At 40.5% G+C, this 24,346-nt stretch overlaps 1 protein-coding gene across 3 annotated transcripts in view; it reads left to right on the forward strand.

The window, feature by feature from the left end:
- Positions 1-24,346, forward strand: part of MTCL3 (MTCL family member 3) — a 45,930-nt gene that overhangs the window by 13,400 nt on the left and 8,184 nt on the right. Inside the window, exons 6-11 of one of the 3 annotated variants that reach the window (XM_074819165.1) lie at positions 17,984-18,055; positions 18,688-19,863; positions 20,769-20,783; positions 21,156-21,491; positions 22,117-22,205; positions 23,767-23,818. In XM_074819165.1, coding sequence (XP_074675266.1) covers positions 17,984-18,055; positions 18,688-19,863; positions 20,769-20,783; positions 21,156-21,266 — 1,374 coding nt within the window. In that variant the 3' untranslated portion in view covers positions 21,267-21,491; positions 22,117-22,205; positions 23,767-23,818. The remainder of the gene's footprint in view (positions 1-17,983; positions 18,056-18,687; positions 19,864-20,768; positions 20,784-21,155; positions 21,492-22,116; positions 22,206-23,766; positions 23,819-24,346) is intronic. The other 2 variants (XM_074819166.1, XM_074819164.1) reach the window with 2 other exon arrangements.

The following is a 24,346-nucleotide window of genomic DNA, read 5'->3' on the forward strand; positions in this document are numbered from 1 at the left end:
AGCAGCATTACATTTTTGGATGCCTTCAGAATCGAAACTCTCATCCACTATTTGTCTTGGTCCCTTCTCTCAGGACCTTAAACTTCACCATCTTAGAGTCAGGGCTGCCAGTGCTACCATTGGCCATCAAACCCCTGAGCAAAGCTTCATTATTTGCAAGAGGTCCATCAAAGTGATTCCCACAGCCAACTTTTTTATCACCTGTGGCAGAAATTGTCTTCAGTCCATTACAGAAATCATGTGACTTCTTCTAGTTTTCTGAAAAATGCTTCATCTATTTCCTCTTATTCATCAGATGGTCTGTAGAAGATACCCCAAGTGATGCCACCCATGCTTCTCTGTCCTCTGATTCTTACCCATAGCTCACAGCTGGCCCACCACCCATTACAAGGCAATGCTACATGCAACTGAACTGCTCTTTTGTTTAGAGCACAACCCTTCTTCCTCACCTTTAGAGTTTTTATCAATCCATGGCTACACTGCAGGAATGTGAGCTATCCCGTCATGTCTCTGTGATCCCAGTGAAGTCAGCTCCGTAAATGTTCACGGATTTTTAGCTTCGGTTTGTTGCCCATGCTGCATGCATACAAGTCACTGGAGATGGATACTTGATTGTGCTGCTTTAAAAGGGAAAGTTTGAGTCTCATCCATCATACTGTGTCCCCCAAGCACTTCCTAATTGCATCTCATATTTTCATTTCTCTTCAGAGTTTGAGCCTCATTTCAAACAGCTGGTAATGGAGGGAGTAGGGACAAGGCAGAGAGAGAGATGAGATGCTAGTATGTCTGCTGAGGTAGCTGATCAGCTTCACAGTATCCATGTAGTAAGTGGTACTCTTCGAAGATTTACAGTAATTTACTTGCTTCTGGCACCAGATGGCAGCAGGGGAGGATTTAATAGGTCTCTCACAAGCCCAGTTCCTTCCTGGGTCTTTTAGAGGACTCAAATACCAAGTCTATCAGCAACACCTCTTCTAAAAGTACCTTTAAGCAGAGGGTTTCTGTGATCTGGAATCTCACTTTGTTGCCTCATGAAAATTCAATTTGCTTTGTTGAAAAGAACAACAGGGTAATGAGGAGGTTTTTTAAAAAAGAGTTGAGAAATAAGTCTCTGCCTGAATTTATACAGGAAAAAGAAAAAAAGTTCTGTCTCCAAGTGCAGCTCAGTGATTCTCTACGTGCAGAACCCCCCAGTTACTTCTGTCAGACTTGCTTGTGTGAAATTCTGTTACCTTTGGTATCCTGCCCAAATATTTTGTTCCTTTAAAAACAGTACTCAGCAGGGATGCTATTCATAATCTGTGAGGGTGTGATTCTGACATCTTTGCTCAGTGCACACTGCGATTTCACAGTGAGCAGGATAAGCAGAGTTTGCTTCAGTTTAGGTCTTTGAATATGACAAAAGAATCATAATGAAGAAATAAATTAATCTATCTTACAAAATCTGTTGTCGTAATTCTCTGAAAATGTCATGCCATAAACAGGAAAAAAAAAGTGCATTTGAGAAGCAGTTTACACATAAACCTCATAAAATTACATTTTAATTATGTATCAGCCATAAGCAATTCACATGAGCCATTTGCTTCAAGAGAGTTTATCAAAACTGAACATAAATAGCCTGATGGTCAATAATAATATAGCGCCAAAGCATATATAATAAATAGTGAATGATTTGAAAAGAATGAAGCTCCACAGATATCTCATTGTGAAGAGGTTTTGTGAGTAAAGATGCCTAGAGGGGCTTTTTTTCAGGCAGTCATTGAAGCTGGTGTGCTGCTTTGTGGATTCCTATTGAATTGTCTTAAAATTTGCAAGAATGTGTAAAAGGATGGCAGGATTGCTTGCTAATGAGGAAGTAATAATAAAAGAGTGGCAACTGTAGTAAAAAACAGTGTCTGGAATATGTTTGAAACAGAAAATAATTTAACCATCACAAAATAAAGTTTGACCAGTTCTTTTGAATCTGTAAACATAATGCTGCTTCTCTGGTTTGATGGGGGCATGGGAGACCCTTCCTTGTGGCAGTGTTACCTTGTTTTCCTTCCTTCCTGTGATGGATATGAATGGTCTTAGATTTGCAAGTTCTTGTGTCAAAGCTGTTATTATTGATCTACATACAGTCTGTTATTATTGACTACATACAGTCTCCAGGTAAAATCAGAGTCTCTTTGTAGTAAGCTCTATAAAAAAAAAAAAATTACCATATTAAAAAAAATCTAACCAGAATGGAGGCACAGATTAAAAGCCAAACACATAGAAACTCTGTGTTAGAGAAGGGACATGAGTCCCTACATCCTGGTCTCAAGTCAGCACCTGAGACAATTTTTTTTGCTTGTATCAAGCTTTTCAAAGTTGTTCTTTGCTACAGATTTTCTTCCATTAGTCAGCAACTAGGTTTGTAAAGTAAATCAGGCTAAGGAAGGGCCCACACACTGACAAGCGATGCTAGCACATCCCTCAGATGGTTTTGGTCTGGGTGGACTACTACTGCTTCAGTGCTTGGGCATAATTCAGGGAATAGCCTGGGGCAGAGCTCATTCCTGATTGATGGTTTGAATGCAGTCATGCTTGTTTGGGAAGTTTAGCTGTATTGTCAGTTTAGTTCAAAGGAGATTGAGTTGTTGAGTGCTGGTTGGCATCAGGTCCTGAGAACAGACCCTGACTGTTTCATTTACTAGTGTAAAAACTAGGCAAAGGTCTTTGGCTGGGTATGGAGCCAGATGAGATGGCAAATGAGACACAGAACAGCAAGTCCAGTCCATTGCTGCCATGTGAATTCCTACTGCTGAGAATTACTGGCAAGGGACAATCAGAAGTAGTGTCAAAGCCAACACAACTGACATGTCCAGTTGTCTGTGGGAGTAATGGACAGCACGGTAACAGTGGATCAGGTGGTGGATGGTAACTGGTTACCAGAGAAAATGGTTGGTGAGCATGAACTCACAGTGGGGCAAGCTGGAAAAGATGTATCTCTGTTGTTACAGACTTTAGGGTATGACTTCCTTGAGATCTAAAGGAGAAAGAAGGCCTTTTATATCTCATTACCTAAGTAGGCGATGTTGGTAACAACTTCAATAAGGTCCTCAAAGTACCATACCACATTAACAAATGGAGGAAAGTTTGGGAAATCCAGAATTGCTTCCTTTATATTTAGCCATCTCCTAATCTTTTTTTGGCACTGTGCTGTTTGTAAGCCTGAGAAGTTTACAGATTTTCTAGGAAAAGATGTAAAGTTTTATAGGAGCCTGTAATGGTCCTCAATCACAGAATACAAGTTTTTATCTTTGCATTTCCCAGTTTCAGTATTTATTTACTCAAATGAACATTCAAGTGTCCAAATATGTAATTTAAACATAGAGGTACCAACTCGATTGCTCAAATGAAAGAAAAAGTTGCTAGGTAACTTAAAAGTCCAAGTGAAAAATGAGCTCCCTGGATGTCATGCTTCCTTTCACAGTTGTATCTATAGTTGTATCCATAGACAGTGTGTAATCCGCATTGGTTCTTTTGTTGTTGTTTTGCTTATCTTTTTAAAAATAATATATTATGCTTTTTAAATTCCAACTATAAATTTATTTATGACCATTTTGTCATTTTTGGCAGGTCTCTGGAATTTTTTGTAAGACACTATGCATGATTTGCTTAGTTTCTTAAAGAAAGAGACTGCATGATAGAGAGGCCAAATTCAACCCTTTTGTACTGCTAGAAGAGCATGAAGGGGAATATAGAGGTAGGCCAGATTTCTCTAAATTTAGAGGAAATCCAGATGACTTGTCAAAATTGCTTCTATTGGCTGGAAGGCTTTATGAAGGCAGAACAGAGACATTTTCTAAGTGCGGAACCAGAGGTTAGATACATGTTTTCGTACAGAATCAGTATACACCAAATGTCATATTCTTACTGGAAGTCTCACCAAGGTTTTGATGAATAATAGTAATAGATGATTTCTGACCCTCAGAATACTGTGTTTAGTCCACTGCTTAACTGCACCAATCCCTTCAAGAAACACCTGGAAAAACAGAACTTGAAATGTGCTGATACAGGTCAAAGCTGAATTTATTTCAGATTGAAAGGAAAATTACCACAGCTTTATTTTTGTGTAGTGCATGTGCTTACTGCTGGCTTCAGGGCTGTCTTTCTCATAGTCTTAGATTGAACTCTTCAGCCATCCCACATGAAACAAATTTTTTGTGTTTACATTCTCTGGTCCTGCTAGCAAGTCTACAGTTACAAAACCTGGACACCATGTAGCTTAGTAGATTTATTAGTTATTCTGCACATAAAATTTCCCAGTGCATCTTTCAGGTGCCTGCATTCCTGATGGCTCACAGCCCTGGGTAGTTTGTCCTGGCTTTAGGAGAGTAAGCAGAGAGTAGCACCATGGAGGTAAGTGCTATCCTGTGTTTCGGCTGAACTCATCTGCCAGTGTGAGGAAGGAGAACCTTCTGCTGTTATAGTACAGATGGCTATTCTGGAGCATGTCATGGACCCTCAGGGAGTAACCTCAGTGCAGTTTTCAGTGTAAAAACAGGTGAAAGAGTCTGGCAAGATCTCAAATGGGAACACAGATAACAGACCCATATGCAACAAAACTGCCACAGAGATTGCTGTATTTACTATTCAATACATTACTCATTACTGCTTCAGAATGATGGTTCTGAGAACTTCAGTGGTTAGCATAATTCTTACAGAATCAGAAGAGCCAACTGAAGCAATTATAGCTTCTTTATGTGCTGATATATATGATTAATAAGTAGTTCCTGAAAGAGAGAAAATACCGTTTGATAACTAGTATACTAATGACACGTAGTAGAATGCAAAAGATGTAGTGTGATACTCTGGGCTTTTGACTGGACTGTAAGTCTTGGTCCTTTTCTTTCAAACTTGTTGCCTAAGCCATCGTTTTTCCCCCCTGAAAAAGAGGCAATCCAACTTAAATGTTTTGTTGCAAATGCTTGATAATGTCTCTTGTGTTTGTCTCCAGTGCACTTAGAAAAAAACCCCATGCAGTATGGTGAAGCTATTGGTTGCAGCATTGTGAATTTTTGAGTGGTCCATATCAATGTGTAGGAAATAAAGGTGATCTTAGAGAAAAGTAGAGACACTGTCCAAACATACAGGGATGGTGTTAGAAAAGCCAAAACCCACCTGGAGCTGAATTCTGGTGAGGGACATCGAAGGTCAACAAGAAGGGTTTCTACAGGTATATCAACAGCAAAATGAAGATGAGGGAAAATATGTGCACACTGGTGAATGGTGCAGGGAATCTTCTTTGCATTGGTCCTTACTAGTAAAGACCAGCCTTCAGGAATCTGAGGCCTCTGACATTAATAGGGAAGTCTGGAGCAAGAAAGGCTTACACTTGATGGATGATGACCAAGTTAGGAAACATTTAAACAAACTGGGTGTGCACAGGTCCATGGGGCCTGATGGGATGCACCCATGAGTGCCGAGGGAGCTGGCTGGTGTCATTGCAAGGCCACTCTTGATTATCTTTGAAAGATCATGGTGATCGGGAGAAATTCTTGAGGACTGGAAGAAAGCAAATGTCACTTCTGTCTTCTGGAAGGGCAAGAAGGAGGGTGTAGGGAGCTACAGGCTGGTCAGCCTCATCTCGATCCCTGGGAATGTGATGGAGAAATAGTTCTGGAAACTATTTCCAAACATACCAAAGAAAAGGTAATTTGGAACAGTCAGCATGGATTTATAAAGAGGAAATCATGCTTGACCAAACTGACAACTTTCTGTGAAGAGATGACCAGCTTGGTGGATGAGGGGAGAGCACTGGATGTTGTTTATCTTGACTTTAGTAAGGCTTTTGACACGATCTTTCATAACATTCTCCTAGACAAGCTGATGAAGTATGGGCTAGATAACTAGACAGTGAGGTTGATTTGAAAACTGACTGCTGAGGCTCAAACAGTTGTGGTCAGCAGCATGAAGTCCATAGGGAGGCTGATGACAAGTAGTGTGCCTGACAGGGAACAGCAAGGGCCAGCTGGTCTGAGGAACTGGGAGCCAGGAGCCATGCACAGTAACAAAGCCTGTAGGGCTGGGGCCCCACCAGTCAGGGCTTAGTACCTGAGTGAAGGGACCAGAACAGGCCTGGGGAAGGCAGCTGGGATCAACCAAGAGTTCAGACCATCCGATAGGTTTGTGGTGACAAGGCAGGTCTGAGATTAAGCTGGGAAGTCAATCCACAGGTCCAGTGATCATGAAGTAAGTGATGAAGCAAGTGCAAGGCTAAGGCAGGAAATCAGGTCCCAGGTCAGGGTTAAGATCAAGAGGATCCATGGCCATGTACAGCTATGACAGCTGGATACAGCTACAACGTAATTCAGGCAGGGATTCAAGGCTCTGGTGGGAGCTCCTGGGTCCATGGGCAGGGGTGTGGGTGTAAGCCCTTGGTGAAGCTCATCAGGGTAGTGAAGGTCTATTAACACACTCAGGTCTCTGGCAGGATCCCAGGGGTCAATGCTTGGCCAGTCATGTTTAACGTCTTCATTACTGACCTGGGCGATAAGGTTGAGACCACCCTCAGCAAGTTTGCATATGCTACAAAACCATGGAGTGGTTGATACATGCAATAGTGTTACTGACATTCAGAGGATCATCAGTAAGCTGAAGAAATGGGTTGACAAGAGTGTCATGAAGTTCAGCAAAGGGAAGCACAAAGGTCTGCACCCGGGGAGGAACAACCCCAGGCACCAGTACAGGCTGAGGGCGAATTGGCTGAAAAGCAGCTTTGCAGAGAAGTACTGGAGCGTCCTGGTGGGCACCAAGTTGACCATGAGCCAGCAACATGCCCTTGCAGCAAAGAAGGTTAATGGTATCCTGGGCTGCATTAGGAGTCATGTCACCAGCAGATCGAGGGAGGTCATCTTTCCCCTCTACTCAGCACTGGTGAGGCCACAGCTGGAGTGCTGGGTCCCATCCTTGGACCCTCAATACAAGAGAGACATGGACACACTGGAGAGAGTTCAAGAAAGGGCTGTGAAGACGATTAAGGGATTGGAGCATGTGTTGTATGAGGGGAGGCTGAGAGAGCTGGGACTGTTCAGCCTGGAGATGCTGGGGAGTAGCAGGGTCTGGCTGCTCCCTGTGGGATGGGGAGCTGGGGGGATAACACAGCTCGCAGGACAGAGATGTTGCCAACCAAGCCCCTTTTCCACAGTACCTCAGTGAGGTGAGCAAGGCAGACCCAGAGATCATGGCCAGGTTCGAACAAGAGTCCAGGTTACAGGCAGGTACAAGGTGATGAGGCAGGTCTGAGGTAAAGCCAAGAAGGAAATCTGCAGGTCAGGGCCAGATCAGCAGGGTCCGTGGCTGGGCACAGGCACAGCCGTGGTGAGCTGGAGACCAGTAGTCTTCTCACATTGCTGAAGCAGGACCTGAAGCCTCCTGGGCTGAGCTGAAATGGGGCTCCTGGGCCCATGGGCAGGGTGTGTGGGGAGGTGCCAGGTAAGTAAGGCCTGTGTGTGCCCTCAGGGCCCTGACAGGAGAAGAGGAAGGGACTGTGTGTGTGGGGTGAATCTTATCGGTGTGTATAAATACCTGATAGGAGGGTGTAAAGAAGGAGTCAAACTCTTTTCAGTGGTGTCCAGTGACAGGACAAGAACAAACTTTTTATGAAGGTGGTAAAACACTGAACACATTGCCTATAGAGGATGGAGTCTCCATCCTTGGAGATATTCAAGAAACTTCAGGACACGGCCCTGAGAAACCTGCTGTAGTTGACTCTTCTCTGAGCAGGGGGACTGGACTAGATCTCCAGAGGTCCCTTTCAGCTTCAAATAGTCTGTGATTTTTCTCAACTCTGTGGTCTGTACTTGTTAATAACAAGCAGAATCTAATTTCTCATTTTGCAGCAGAGCATACAGGGGTTAGAAAGGTCACTTCTGGAAGGGGAGAAAGGAAATTGTTTCCAGGTTGTCTTAAACAAGGGAGAGTTCAGGGTCTGTCCAAGCTGTCTTTCTTCTCAGGCAAAACATAGCGAGTGAACAGGAGGTCAGAGGCATGTACGTGCTATCAAACAGGGCATTTTTCCTGCTGCATTGATATGCACGGTGTTTTGTTCAACTAGTTATGTTCTGTGCAATACAGCTGTATGTGTGTGTGTGTCTGTGTGCAAAGTACTAAGCCTTCCATCAGGCAGATACCTCACATGCAGTAAGGGGAGTGATAAAGAACAAAGTACAATAAAGAAGGTATTATACAGTACAGTGGTGGGCACTATTGCCCAATAAATGGCTTCGGTGCCCAGGCTGGACAGGAGTAGAGACTGTATGTGATTGTGTGAGGCCACCAGCTGATTCTTCATTAACTATCAGTGTGCTGGTTGTGCTCTACCTCTGAACTGTCCTGTAAGTACTATACTCCCTACAGAGAGCAGAATGGCATGTTTTGAGTCACCTTCTTTTAGACCCTCTCATTTGCACACATTTATAGCCATATTCTATGGTGTATGTCACTGCATATTAAATAGAGATGAGTCACCTGACAGGGAGAACACCCAGCTGTAGGGTGTGCTGGGCTCTGGGATCAGCCCAGCTGATCTTCTGAATTGCATGGAATCAATACTAGCCAGGAACAAGAACACCAGGCTTTTGATGTTTGTTCACTACAGCCTGCAGGTTTATTTTTCACTTACTACAGTCTACAGTGTTCATAATATCAAGAAATCCAACCCCCTGGCATTTAGCAGATTCAGGTTTTGATAATGGTGCATAGTTAGGCATTCCAAGCACTGCTTTTCTTATTTTGAAGTAAAGGCAGTGGATTAACCTTTTAGATGTGCAGTTGTGCTTTTCTGAAGCATCTGTCTCTTCTGAGATGTTTTGACATGTTATGTGATTTTTTTTCCCATTGCTAGTATTAACAACAGCATATATCGAGATGTGTAGAATGAGACCTGTGGGTATCAATTCCGTTTTGCTTTCTCTGATCCTAGTTGTATCATTGTGTCAATTGACTTTGGCTATCTCAGCAATGAATCCAGGTTAGGATAATAACCAAGCTCTTTGCTTAGGTCACAGATGAGTACTTGTGCTTTAGAAGGTATTTGCCATGCATCTGTTTCCATCAGTGTTGTGTATAATGAGAGGCTTCTGCATCCCTGTAAAGCATGACTGATGATGACATCCAACTGGCCTAATTACCATGAGTGTTTTATATTATAGGCTTGGCTGAATTATTTTAATTTTTACAGATGCTAGCAGTTTAGGTCTTTGATTAAATGATTAATTAGAAGCACCAGTAACACTGCCCCAGAAAGAGTTTTGAACTGGAACATTGCCTTGATGGTACACATAGATACACTCAAAGGTCCATTTTTCTTTTGTTGTGCTTCTAGGAGCATTGTTGTTGCATTCACAAACTTTGGTCAGGTTTCATGCATTAAGAAATTATGAGGTCAGAATTGTATAATGTGATCAACCAGTCTGGCCTCCTGAACAACATGGGTCATAAAATACCCCCAGCTATTTTGTTTAAATAGCTGCCTACTTTTCAGAAAAGGGTGCTGGTCTGTGTTAAAAATTGACAGCTGAGAACTGTCTACCACAACTCTTCTTGAACTGTCCCAGGAACAGTGAAAAATTGGCACCTCCCTTCTCATCTGAATTTGCTGAAAGCTAGTTACCAGCCAGGAAACATATGTTCTTACTACCATGCTAAATTCAAGAGTCCAGCATGAATGCTTTGGTGTGTTGTTTTTATTTTTAAAATCTGCATGCTTAGGGTTGATCTCAGTTAGCTATCTAAAAATTAAGCATTTAACCTAAGTTAGGAATTTGACCTCCCTCAAAGGAGAAAGATGGGCACTACTTGGAAGTGATTCATTCCACTTGTCTGAGGGTGGTTTGACCCTGTGGAGAGGCACATGCCTTTCTAGTTATTGCACAGTGAATCTCAGTTCTGACATCTACATCCTAGGACTAAATTGAGCCTTTTTCATCACAAAATTACACTTGGACATTATTTCAGCTGATTATCCTCTATGACCCTGTAGTGTTTTTCGGAGATGTGGCTTTTCAAGAGATCTTCTCTATTCTGTAGGCTGTTTTCCTATTGTCTTAGCATAGCTTTCACTGCTTGTTCTTACATGTGTATCTTCACATTTAGCAATATTAAACCAGATATTATTTGATTTCACCAGGTTTTGTATCAGTGACCATCCTTTTCAATATTTAACATTTCTTGAACTCTTACTCTATCTGCAGTCTTTATTCAATATTATTTTATGTTTTTTCCAGGCAGCGGCAAAAAAATGTTAATTAGTGTGGAACCAAGAATTGATTCTTGTGTAACCCCATTAGGACCACTGTGGCATTAATTTGCAGGTGATTTTCTGGTTCAGTGACATTTATGATAAATGCTGAAGAGTCGGATGTTTATTCATGGTAGCTAGTTAAAAATGCATTCCAGTGATCAAATATTTATAATGAGCTGAAGACTGTCAAACTTCATTTCAGAATGAGATTTTCACATTTCTAGCAAAGGGAACCTTTAAATAGCAGTCTTAAGTCAACCTCCACATGAAGGTTTTAAGTCAGCCTAAGAGCCAGAGCCGCTTCCCTTGCTGGGAGTAAGCATTTCCCTAAGAACCTGAGCAAGCTTCATTTATGGGGAAGAGTCATCATTTAGGAGGATGAGGCATGGGGATCAGTCACAGATCTTCTGAGCCTTTCGTAGTCAGTGAAGCTGCTGGACACTCTGCTCCAGCCAGCGCTACAATATTCTCCTTCCCCTCTTCTCCATCTTTGCATGGTTGAAATACCAGGAAAAGCACTGGATGCAGGCTTATGGGAGAGCAGTCTGGTATCAGAGTGCGAAAGGTAGGTGTGGGGATGTCTTCCATTTCAACTTCTAGCCTCTGTGGTTTATTTTTGCCAGAGCACCTTCTTTACATGAGCTGCTCAACAAAACTTAGATTAAAACTTAGATTTAATTTGTGGCAGGATCACACTGGCATAACTTCAGAGCACTGCAGAGTCTGATCCTCTGTTTTCAATAACCCAAGTTCCCAAAAACACCTTTGAAACTTCCCTATACATTGTATTACAGAAAATATTTTTCATCCCATTTACAAACAGTTAGCTTTACAATAGAAGTTTCCCAAGTAAACACAGGCAAAAGAAATGACAAAGAGCAACAGAAGACCCCTCCTTATAGTCAGAGGACTATGCTGACATGTGAGAGAAGGATTTCTTTGCCCTGTTAACAGAAAATCTTCTGCTCAGACTTCTAGACCAAGTGCAGGTTTCAGAATTTTTCCTACCTGAATTCATCTTAAATTTTTGCATCCTCTTGAACTCTAAAATCTGATTTTTGGTGAGATGTCCCTGTAACTGGAGGTGGTGTCCAAGGTGCACAGTTTTGTAGGGCGAGCTGCAAAGCTCCTTTCTCTGCTGTGTGCCTACAAACCTACACAGATGTGCGTGTTCTAGATGCCATCCTACCCTGTGAATCCCGGTGAGGGACTGTAAGAGCTGTCTGTGTATTTAATACAACTTTTCAGAATGAAATGGACTTGAACACAAATGCACAGATGTGATCAGCCCACAACTTTGCCGAACTGGCTTCTGTATACATTTCCAGCAAGCAGTGTAGAGGTGCACTTTGTGTGCAGAATCATTATATTCCTTCTCGTTACTTCTCATTTTCAGACTAACCTTTTTTTGTAGGGATATGGTAACTATGCTTTGGTTTATATATATGCATTTTTGTAACCAAGGCAATGAACCTAATCTGGTTGCTTGCACTTTCCTGTTCTCATGAAAATTTCTGTGGAATATCTTCTGAGATATTCTTCTAAGAAGACTGAAAAACTGTACATGTGATAATAGTGTGAGAAAGAAGACTTTTTGGATTTGGTAAAATCTTGTCTGTATCTAATTCATAATCGCCATATCCATGTCTCTGACTGTGATTATTGCTGTTGTTATGTGGTGGTGGTTTGAGCTGTGTTGACATACTGTCTGTCATACTGGCAGTCCCAGATAAAGGCTGTGACAGGGCATTGTACTAGGCATTGTGCAAACCCTGACAAAAAGACTGACTCTCTTCCCCCAAAAAAGACAAATAGCTGAGCTAACAAATAAACAGCAACTTAGGAAGCCCTAGGAAATAGGTTTAACTAGCATCACTATGCAGCAAAATACCTTATTCCTGCACTTTCACTCCAGAATATGCATGGTGTTCTGAGATTTGCTTTTGCATTTCAGGCTTAGGGAGCTAAGTGTAAGCTGACTGTGATCTCTATATCCATAATGAGGCCTAGTTGGATAGGGCTGGGGAACTATGCATGTCTAGTTCTTCCATCTTTAAAAAGGTTCAAATGGCAGGAGACCTCTTCCTCTTCAGAGAACCTGCTTCCACTATCTTATGATATCCTGGTGGATGAAGGAGTGTGTAATGACAGAAAGCAAAGTATCAGAGTTGTCCAGCTATTTGACCAGGTCATATGGAGAGCTTTGAAAAGGCAGCTTTCATCTTCTACTGCTCAGGATTTTTTTCAAATAAGAAAAAGAAGGAAGCAAATGTAATGGAAACATAAATGTCCTGCTTCATTTTATGCATTGCAAAGAATGCTTTTACCTAGTTATACCACAGAATTATCATTATTTGCTCTAGTAATATGGTTTTGGTTCAAAATGCAAGATTTCTCTAGGTAAAGTGCAAATGTTGTGTATCTTTTTATCTCCTTTTATTTTTTTTCTCATTTAATTGGCAAATGAATAATGGTAAAGAATCTGAAAATGATAACTGAAATAAGTCCTAAATAAACACAACTGAAATAATACAAATATTGGAGGGTGGCTCCTCTTTTCTCCAGTATGAAGACATTCAAAAGACCACATAAGAACTGTTTTTCTCTCCATGGTGAAGTAGCAAAGATTGCTTTCATTTTGTATCGTTCCTCAGCAGTGTTTTCAAATATGCCAGTTTTAATATGAAGCGAGCATTGCTAGAACTAGTAGGGTTATGCTTCTTGGACAGGGGTGCTGTGCTTTTTTGTGTTTCACTTATCCCCTGCTTTTTCTTTCCTGCCTTAATTTTGCAAGCAAGTAGAATACTGAAATACTCAGGACCCTTCCTGCCCTTGAAGCAGGGTGGAAGGAGTAAAGGGTTGTATTATTCTATGTACTTGTGCCAGTGACAGACAAAGCCAGCATCTTGAGTTGGTTGCTGGCAAATTGCACTGATAGAGTTGCAGAATAAGGGAGACATTTTAAAAACAAATATTTTTTTGGAGGAGAATATGCATTTTCAATTTGCCAACATGGATGGTGTCCATTTAATTTTTAATACATATTCTAATACATTGAATTAGAGTCAGTCGCAGTCAACTAAAAAAATCTGTCTTGCATCTGTTTTGACCGTATTGACTGAAGAGAAAATGCAGAGGGTCTTAGGGCAAATTTCCATTTCCCTGGCCATAGTCACTCTGTGCCAGACAGAGGCAAGGTTGTGCAGCTTAAAAGTTGTTCAATATTAAGCAACTTTTCAAGACTGTAAAGATGGTGTTAGGTTTGCTCTGATTTTTGAAAGGTCTACAGACCTGTCACAGCAATTGGGAGGCAGCTAACCGACACTGTGTACAACACAGTTGTGTGCAGGTGAGAAGGTTTGGTTGCAGCTGTGGACGTTCAAGAAGCTGCATGCCCTTTGCCTTAGCCTGCTCTATGAGGAGGGATAAGGGCTGTTATGGGGACTCTGTGCACCCATAAATGCCTTTATGTGTCAGGAATTCCTCCTGTGGTTGCCTACATAGATTTTTAGATCATACACCCCCAGATCAGGCTTGAAATAATCAAACCTAAGTGTCTTGAAAAATCTTGGTATGTTGCTTAGGGTTTCTTTATTAATTGCTGAGAGATTTACTGTAGCTTAGGATCAGGTAGCGAAAATTTGAGTTCATTTTACAGCTTTCCTACTCAGTGGAGTGTGATGCTATTACTTCTGCATTGTGTTACTCTCAGAGTAGATTTCAGGTCTTTTTACACCTGAGAAACACTGAGCATCACAGGTGTTGTTAGGACTGCACATTTGGCTTGCAGTTTAGGGCTGGCAAGAGAAGGATTATACCATCTGGTCTTGAGAAGTGCTGAGCATCTCCAGCAAGACATTGGATAAACTCCAGCAAAGCTCACTGGAGAATTGATGCTGCTGAGCATCACAACAGAATTGCCCATTGCATGTGATCTGGTATGCATATAATATGAACATTATCTGTGGTCTTATCTAAACTGTGGAAACTCAGCATTGCCAGAACACACACGCAGATCCACGTGTGCTGGCTACTGTGAATGCTAGAATAGTCAGGTTAAACCTCCTTTTACCTCCTAGTCTTTCAGAGGTAAGCAGAGAGTATACAATACAATGATACTTGCCGCAGTTGCTGGTCTTATTATCCCCAGTGCTGTTGAAATATTTCATTAGTACTTGAGCAGTTTAGCAAACTCCCCATTGTAGAAACAGTACTATATGCATTTTTTGCTTGTTCTTTTCTCCTGCAGATGAGTAACTTGGTTCAAGGTTATTAAAACTGTAACGCTGTCTGGTAAGCATTACTGATCAGATAGTGCAAAAGCAGTCTTATGTTTCTTACTTTACCTTTGTATTTTTTTAATTCATAATCATTAGAGTGAATTGAATGTGATTTTTAAAATTATATGGAAGAAAAATGATCTGAGCCCCCAAATTATCCTTCACAACATACTCTCAAAACCAATTCTAGAATACAAGGGGCAAATTTTTTTGCTACAGTTGAGAAAACAGCAGAGGTGTCTTTTAGCGGCACTACAGTATGCTTTGTGGTACACTGTGATGTGGGAAAAGGATCAAGTGGTGCATTATATTAAAAGGTGATCTAACACAAAAATTTTTGAACAGGTTTTGTACATGAAGGTGACTGAATCACTCACCCTGTTTAACATTTGTTAGTATGTCAAAACAAGCAACATACAGTTTTAATAGTGTCCAGTCACAGGGATAGTATGAAGATTCATTTGCAGAATCCTGTCTGGGTTGCTTTTGGGGTTTTGTCATATGTTTATTTGAACTTTTTTTTCCTTTTTCCATTTTGCTTTGATGAATTTCCTTTCATTAGCAGCAATACATTGTTTAATGTTAAAAATTGAATTAGAAGAATGGACTAGTACGAGGCTTGAGAGAAATAATAGAGTAGCCACTGTAAATTGTGAAATGTACCTCTGATAAAACTCTCAAAGATTATTATTTATAGCAGGTTATACTGCTTGATATGTGGCATTCTTTGTTCAGTATGAGTGTTGCCTCAGTGACCTAACATGATGTTATGGGGCACTGTGATTTTGCAGATGTCATCTGTCAGCTGAGATGTGCAAGTGAGATCTTAACCTCTAGTGATCAGAAGTTGTCTCATGGTGTTTTTCATAAGAAAAGAGATCACACCAATTCCAGCTGGGCCTAATCCACTTAGCCAAATCGTCCTGCTAATTGACTTGCACGTGTTCTTCATTGTTTTCTGCTATAAAATTTTGTTGCTAAACACCATCATTTCATTGGTGAATAAAGCAAGCTCCATGGATGGTTTGTTGTAATTCAAGTAAAGCAGAATAGAAAGTAGTGCCTAGTCATTACATAGCCACAACTACTGTTGTAATTAAAATGTTGCTATCCTGACTACCAAAAGGAACACAAAAGATAGAGAAAGGAGAAAAGCGGATTTTTTGTTTTATGTCAAACCTAGAAAAACACTTTTTGCTCTCTGTAGTTTCTCTTTTTTCTTTTTTTGTCATGGAAAACTTTTTCATATATTTCTTATCTTCTGACAAGTTGTAGGGTATACGAGAAGTTGCAGCTCAGCATTTCAGAATCTCATTATATCTGGAGAGGTGCTGAGCTCAGCAGGGTGAATAGAAGGCATTTAGGTAATCAAACAGAAGTATAGTTTAACTATCTGTTAGTTATTTTATCAGTGGGTGGTATTGGAAAGAATCTGGAGCAAGGAGAAGTTTGTGATGCTATCTGATTTGGAAAGGGTTTTTTCATAGTGATAATACATAGTGGTATAATTAATGATAATACAGAGGAGGAAGCTGTTCCTCTAAAAGTTTAATGCTTTATAAATTTGCCAGTTCAAAAAGAAAAACAACAAAAAAACCTCCACATGCATATACCATTTCTGCAATAGGATAACTGATGTGTGACCTTGGAGAAGAATAATTTTGTTTGTAGACAGGATCCCAAAGTTGTTGGCTTTATATTTAAAAGGAAAAAGTGAGTTAATTTAACTATTTTTTGTGTCTTTTCTGTATTCCTTTAGAAGTCTGTGGTTCACAGCTATCCAGCTATCTAGCTATCACAGCTAATGATCTTTGACTGTTTTATTGTCTACTGAGAACATTCAAGGTTTCTGCAAGAGATACAAAAATTTTAATTCTGGTTCTTGGTCGACCCATCTGTGAATTTTAGTTCTGAATCTGAAGTAATTTTTCTTAATTCTTGCATAACTCTATAGTAAATTTGAGCTAAAGGCCTCATGAGAAATCATCTCTTGTGGTTGCTCAGATTTATATATGAGTCATTTCTATGGCATTGACTGTTCCTTTGGAGTGAGCGGTCCATGAGCTTAGTATTTGTTATGGGGATGATCTGCAGAAGAAAGAGAACCATTGGTACCAGCTGGCGAATTGTGCACCAGATTGTTATATACAGCATGCTCACCCACTGTACTCTGTTCCTTGAGTATGAACATATTTTAATTCCCACTGTGTGGAACTGCATGGCTTTTAGGTACAGCTGGATTCTCTCCCAGCTGGTGCAGGGAAATGCACGTTTCTCAGTGGCACAAAGGGTCCTTCTACCAGAGAATAATCTCAGAGAGAGATGGTGTTGGTTGTATCGCTGCCCTGCCTCAGGGCCTATATTTTACCTGGGGACCATAAAAACTAGGAACAGCTGCAAGTGAGATGTTATGTATTAACATGTTCTCTCACTTGATTTCCTCTCTCCTGCTGATTTCTTGATGTGTATATTGAGTGTTGACACCATCCGGTTGCAGTTGTTTTCCACTGCTACCACTTGCCCACTAACAAACTTTCCATTATCAGCAGTTACAAGATTTTTGCTGGATATGCTAGTATGATTTGATCCCAGTGCATCCTGCTCTAAAAGCAGGAGGTTTTTTTCTACTCACTTCGGCTACATAGCAGATCAGAAGACACCAAAGAAGCTTGCACACATGGTGGTACATACCTGTGTTTGTGTGGTGCTGCTCTTAGACTGATATGCTTTCTTTCTCACTAGGACTTTGTAGTCCAAGCAGTTTTAAATTGTATTTACTCAAATATGCTCTGAAAACAGAACAAGCCTAGCGACCAGATCTATGTGTGAGTTTGTCTGCACAGAGTTTGTCTGCAGCGTACACCTACAGAGTTGTGACCAAATACACTTCGAGCTTGAAGCCTGTGCGTGAGACAGAGAGAAGGGTGTGCTTGTAGATGTACACTCAAGTCAGCTGATGGGATCTCAGTGACACTGTTTTATATAGCTTGCCTACCACAAAAGCTAAGGCTACACGCCTGGTTAGATGCATCTTTAAGTGCCTTGGTCCCATTAGGGCTAATATCACATGAGCAAGCTGGGTTTCACTGCTTGCCTCAGTTTTCCCATCTGTAAGTTACCATTTGGGATACCTGCTTTCTTACCTCTCTTGTTATGTGTTGAACAGTCATTATGCATTAGTCTTAAAATGTGTTGAATAAAAAAGGTAACAGACTGATTAAACTGATACTGATTAAACCAATACTTTACTTGTATAACATTGCTGTGTCATTTTTGGGCAACTGTGTCTCCCCTCTGTATTTGGTACCTCAAGGATTACAAGAAATTAATTCCTTTATAATTGCATTTGACTTGCTATGTTTTAAAATGAATGAAATATGAATTATATACTTCTTTAGTGAAATATTCAGTGCATCTCATTTTGTTGTTGCAGCAATCACTGAAAAGAAGAGGGAGCAAAGACATACCAAAATCAGAAAAAAAGTCACAGCAGACACCAACAGAGGTATGTTGTAATAGCTGTAGCCTGGATTCTCATGTTGAGGCTTCAGGGACACTATGGAAATGATGTACATGATTTGTAGATTTGCACTTTGCTTGCTTGTTTGCTTTGCTCTTTGTTTTCCTGTGTGTTGTGAAACGAAGAGCTCTTACCCTAGATCTGCAGTCAGACAACACTATGTCAAGGACCAACTAAACAAACTGCTGGTGCTGCAACAGAACGCACCAGCTTTCATGTACTCTATATTTTAGGCAAAATAATTAAATGGGAACACCAGTGAAACAAGATTATATGTCCTTTGTGTGCTGACTTTAGGACTTTTGAACACTGTGAAGTCTATTACAGTGTTGTAAGCCTAGAAAATGCAAGTGATTTTTTACAAGCCCACCTGCCCGCAACATACTTTCTGGGGACTGTGCAAACTTTAGTTGCAAGTAAAATAGTATTTTCCCCTCTTTTAAGTATTTATTTCCCTCTCTTTGATTTATTATCAGTGAAAAAATGATTTCAGGAAAATCTCTTAGTATCTAAAGCAATGTACCTGTGATTGTTAATCTTGTAATTTAAGACCATCCACTGGAGGCCTCCTGTTTTGCATCAAGTTTCTTCAAATACCACTTTTTCTTTTTTCTAAGGAGGACAATGAAGACCTGAAATGCCAGCTACAGTTTGTCAAAGAAGAAGCAGCCTTGATGAGGAAGAAAATGGCTAAGATTGATAAAGAGAAAGACAGATTTGAACATGAGCTGCAAAAATATCGATCATTTTATGGGGATTTGGATAGTCCTTTGCCAAAAGGTGAAGCAGGTGGGCCACCTACCACAAGAGAAGCTGAACTCAAGCTTCGATTGAGACTTGTGGAGGAGGAAGCTAACATTCTTGGGAGGAAAATAGTGGAACTAGAAGTAGAAAATAGAGGTCTGAAAGCAGAGCTTGATGATTTAAGAGGAGATGATTTCTCAGGGACCGCTAATCCGCTCCTGGGAGAGCAGAGTGAATCCCTTTCAGAATTACGACAGCATTTGCAGCTAGTAGAAGATGAAACAGAATTGCTGAGGAGAAATTTAGCTGATTTGGAAGAACAAAACAAGCGCATAACAGCTGAGCTGAATAAATACAAGTACAAGTCTGGGGCCCATGAGAGCTCTAGGCATCATGATAATGCCAAGACAGAAGCGTTACAGGAGGAACTAAAAGCTGCACGAATGCAGATCAATGAGTTGAGTGGCAAAGTCATGCAACTCCAGTATGAGAACAGAGTCTTAATGTCCAACATGCAGCGCTATGACTTGGCCTCTCATCTTGGGATCCGTGGCAGCCCCAGAGACAGTGATGCAGAAAGTGATGCAGGAAAAAAAGAGAGCGATGATGATTCCCGCCCCCCTCACCGCAAAAGGGAAGGCCCTATCGGTGGGGAAAGTGACTCGGAAGAGGTGCGTAACATTCGGTGCCTGACACCCACGAGGTCTTTTTATCCGACACCATCTGGGTGGCAAAAAAGCTTCACTGACAGGCAGCAGATGAAAGACATTCGCTCTGAAGCTGAGCGGCTGGGCAAGACAATAGATCGCTTAATTTCTGACACGAGCACCATCATAACAGAGGCGAGAATTTATGTAGCTAATGGGGACCTCTTTGGACTGATGGATGAGGAAGACGATGGCAGCAGAATACGCGAGCATGAGCTTCTTTACCGGATCAACGCACAGATGAAGGCCTTCAGGAAAGAGCTCCAGGCTTTCATTGACAGACTCGAAGTTCCAAAGTCTTCTGATGATCGAAGTGCAGATGAACCTTTGTCAGTGAGTCAGGTAGACTTTTACTTATTACGGCCTACAGGTAAAAAGGCTCTGCCAAGTGAATTAAGCCTCAAATTGGATGTATGGCACATGAAAATTCTTTATTCTAGACAGTGGACAAAAATTGCTATTTCTTAAATTATTTTAAATCCTCATTTGGCCAGATGAAACCTTGTTCTACCAATGGGGTTGTTTGCAAACAGTGAGTAAGTCTAGTCTCCTGAAAATGTAAATGAATTATGATCTAGGAGGTGGAAGATTTTACTCCTTTCTGGCTTTGCAACTGCATTTGCCAGAGTTGTGCCTTCATTGCCAGTAAAGGCAGTGCAGACAGTATTTTTGGCACGTAAATTAACTTGATTGTTTTCTTAGTGGTTGGGTTCCTGCTAAATGAATAAAAAGAAAATCTGATTAATTTTAAACAGGAGGAAACATTAAATTTCCAAAATTATAGGGAATATGACAAACCACAGAGAAAAATAAACCATGCAGATCTACTTTACAGAGTCACAGAGCCACATGGTAGTGTGAATATTGGAATTGCTGTAACTGATTGTATCTTGTTGAAGGCCTATAGGTCACTGCTTAAATGCAGCAGTGATGAGTATCTTTTCTGTAGTTCATTTCTATGCAGAATTGTTCCAGAGAGGTTTTGGGGAGTTAATTCCTTGCTGACTCAAGATCTTTTGCCATGAAAAATGAAAATTACCTACCCTTACCTTATCATGCAATTGCTATAGTTGGCAAATCTTGTTATTGCTCATGGTATTATCCAATGTTTTAGTAAGTCTCTTGCTGTGTTAATTTACTTTGTGCTGTCCTGCTAGTTTACAGTCGAAGCAGTTGCAAGGTGAAGCTGAAAGCTATTATTTCTTATTCCTATGCTGACTAATTAGTCTTTTGTTTCCTTGTATCAGAAAGTCACAGACGCAGTGAGTTTAAAGCTAATCAATTACTCTACATGTATTGCATGAAATCAAACAGAAACGGCATTTAGCATGCTCACTTTCTGATCTGGCAATAGCTCTGAGCTTGTAGAGCTCCCATTAGCTTAAAGGCAGAGCGCTGCATGGGCTTATACAAATTTAAAGCAAACTATTTAGTATTTTCTCTAAAGAAGTAACAGCAATAATTAAATTGGACATTTCAGGGCTTGACCATGCAGAACTCCTACTGAAGTCAATGGGAGATGGACACTTGGTCCCTCCACAAGCATAGTCTGATTCACTATTTATTTTGTTGAAACTCTGGACTTGCTATCCATTAATTGACTGTTCTCTTTGTCTTTGTATTTACTTTCCCAGATGTTCCAGCCTATCATTTTACTTATTCTCATCCTTGTATTATTTTCATCCCTTTCATACACAACTATATTTAAACTTGTCTTCCTTTTTACACTGTTTTTTGTACTGTAAGCCATTCATCATTTACTGTTCATTGTAGTATTATTTTCAGTTTGTTTATTTTGTCCACCCTCCAAGATAAGAAGTGCAAGAGACATAGTTTCTGTAATAGCCACTGCTGTAAAAACACTGAAGACTACTTGTTTGCCAAAACCAAACCAAACCAAAAAAACTGCAAAAAAACATACCAAAAAGTCACCCAGTTGAATAGGAAACCTGCTCACCATGGTGTTCCAGGTAAGCAAACAGAAAATAGTATTTTTTACTTAGTCTGGTTTTATCATTTTTGAATAAAAATTTCCTGAGTGACTGGAACCAATTTAATATTCATTAATTTGCACCAAATCAGATGCAAAACAGAAATATGCAGAGTGGGTGTGAAGAGTCTGTTCCTTTCCTCTTCCCACTCCCAGAAAAAGAATTTGTATTCTAGCCACATATGAATAGTAAAACCACATTCAATGTGTATTCTGTGTATGTCACAGCTTGTATAAATTTTGCATGATTGTGATGATAATTTTTTTCAGCACTGTATTATGTGGATTAGACACCACAGAGGGGACAAAATCAGAATGGTTGGTATATAGAGCACTGTATCTGGAAATGTGGCAAGGAGCTGGAGCCCCTGAGAGTGAGATAAATGAGGAGGAGGTATCAGAGTATGTGAGGAGCCTTTTGAGAGATGTAGGCTGGCTGCATTCTCTCTGTGCTCTAGATAAATGGCCACGCTATGGTCTGACTTGAACTGAAGAAAGTGATGCTAGTCACCTTGTCTGATGTCAAATATCTTTTTTTAACAACCTAGTTTATCAGATAACATTTTCCAGTCTGTAGCCGCCAGGGCTCTGAATTCTCTCTCCAGGTTTCAGACCAAGTTTTGAATGAACATGGTAACTCTTGGCTTGCTGAGTGACCCCGTCGAACCATGCTGTTGGTAGTGAGCGGCCACAGGTGAGGGAAGCTTATGTACATAGGTGTGCATCGATAGTCACTGAATATTCCTGTCTTGCCTATGAGGGGCTGCACTGAGAGCGCAGGCGACTCATGATCTTCCTATCACACTGAACTTAGGCAGTTCCTACAAACAGTAGATCTCCCACTATGAAAACCTCATCTGAAATGCCCAGTGGAGCTTAGTTTTCTATTCAGCCTATGTTGAAACCACTGGGTCGCACAAATGTGAATTCTCCAAAGGTGATCATTTACAAGTAAGTGTATCAATGAAATTTTTTTGTGCAGATGCCAGGATAAAAAATCTAGTCATAAATAACGGTAATAAATAAAGCAGCTGTTTTTCTAGCTGGCAGTAATGATTCCCTTTGGTTTATCATGCTAGCACTCTGTTCACTTAACCCATTCCCCAGTGAGAACAGTTCATCTCCACGCCTGGGTTATGCTCTGCTACCTGAAGTAGCAGAGAGACACTGTTTTGAGGGAAACCTCTCAGAAGGAAGCAGAGGTTGGGCAATAAAACTTATTTTATGAGAACAGAAAAAATAGTAAGCTCACAATATTCAGTATTAAGCAAAGTTTGTGTTTTTCTCCTTGTTTGTCTAGCTTTTCCTCAGCATACTCTGCAGGTGTAGTAGCCTTGATCAGTTAAATCACTTCACCTTGGTTTAGTCCAAATACTTATTCCTACCAGGAGATGTTGTCATTATTTATTTTGTAGTTAGCAAGATATGTCTAAAGAAAATTATAATCAATATATGTCAGATTAATAGATAGCCTTGCCTGGTGTCCTAATTAAAGAGAAAGTCAGGCCCAAAGTAATATGAGGAGTTTCTAAGCTGCTGTAATTTATGCTCAGTTGCCTAAAAGTTAAGTTCCACATATTAGAAGCTATTATGGCAAGATATGGTCAAGCATATCATCCCTTCACAGTGAATTTCTGTAACTGTAAAGATAGTTCTCAAATACTGGGAAAAGGCCTTTTTGCTGCTTTTCTCTCAGCAACTGCTGTAAGAAATTTTTCAGCAACTGCTTGAGAATATTTTTTTCCCCATGGATTTGCAATTCGGACATTAAAAGTATAATAATTTGAGGCTTAAACTTGCCATATCAAATCTTAGCATGAGGCTGAATTTTTGAGTTTCTTTCTGTTTTGCTGTCTCCCTTGGGGGAAGAAAAGATTATTTGGGTTTTGTTAAATGTTATGGGCTCAATCCCATAAAAGAGAAAAAATCATACTTAACTCTGAAGTTCTGGACTTTCAGATTTTACCCCACACTTGTCTACACCTTTCTCAGCCCTGTATGTAATAAAGATGAGTAGAGAGGGTTTGATTTACACCAAGTGTATCAGTAACGGTACTACTGTAAAGTAGTAGAAAGTTTAATACACCGAGTTCATACATTGAATACATCTTAGAAGTAATTGGGAAAGATTTGCTTCTTTCTGATTTCCAAGAAAAGGTGAGGATGAACCTCTTGAGAAAAGGTGGAGATAACCTCTGTACAGGACGGCATTTATAACCCCATTGATTTCTCACAGTGTTTTTTCTTGCATATAGCTGGAGCTTTCCTCATCCTCATTCTGTCAGGCATCAACAAATCAATTCAAAGGTGAGACCTTTTAAGACATTTAGAGAGCTATTGTACATGCTACAGTCTGAAATTAAAGCATACTAAAGCACACACAATCATTCTGGAAGCTCCCCACAGTCTTTGAATCTGTGATGAGCAAGGGGAACGGTGAGGACCCCTGCAAACCTCAGTACAGAGAAATTTTAGTGAGAAATGAGATGCAGTTTTCATGTCCTGCATTCAGCTTGAAGGGAATGATGGGAGCCACTTATTCGCACCAGATATTGCAGAGAAGTTCACAGCCCTCCATTTTTCATTATTTTACAAGCTGCTGAGAAAGCTAATAAAATCAGTATGGACATCTGTCCATAGCCAGAAGATAACATCTAGCCAAATAAGTAAGTGTTCTGTCTTGCTGAATTGAGATAAGTTGGGCTCACTAAGAAATGCAATAATTATACCTGCCAAGAAAACAAGCACATTCTCCCCACTCAGCTACTGGCCTGGTGGGCAAAGTCCACCTCACAGGTGAGTGAGTAAATGCAGCCAAACAGGTCCACACCCTCT

The sequence above is a fragment of the Strix aluco genome, chromosome 3 (genome assembly GCF_031877795.1).
Source record: "Strix aluco isolate bStrAlu1 chromosome 3, bStrAlu1.hap1, whole genome shotgun sequence".
Classification (NCBI taxonomy): Eukaryota; Metazoa; Chordata; class Aves; order Strigiformes; family Strigidae; genus Strix; species Strix aluco.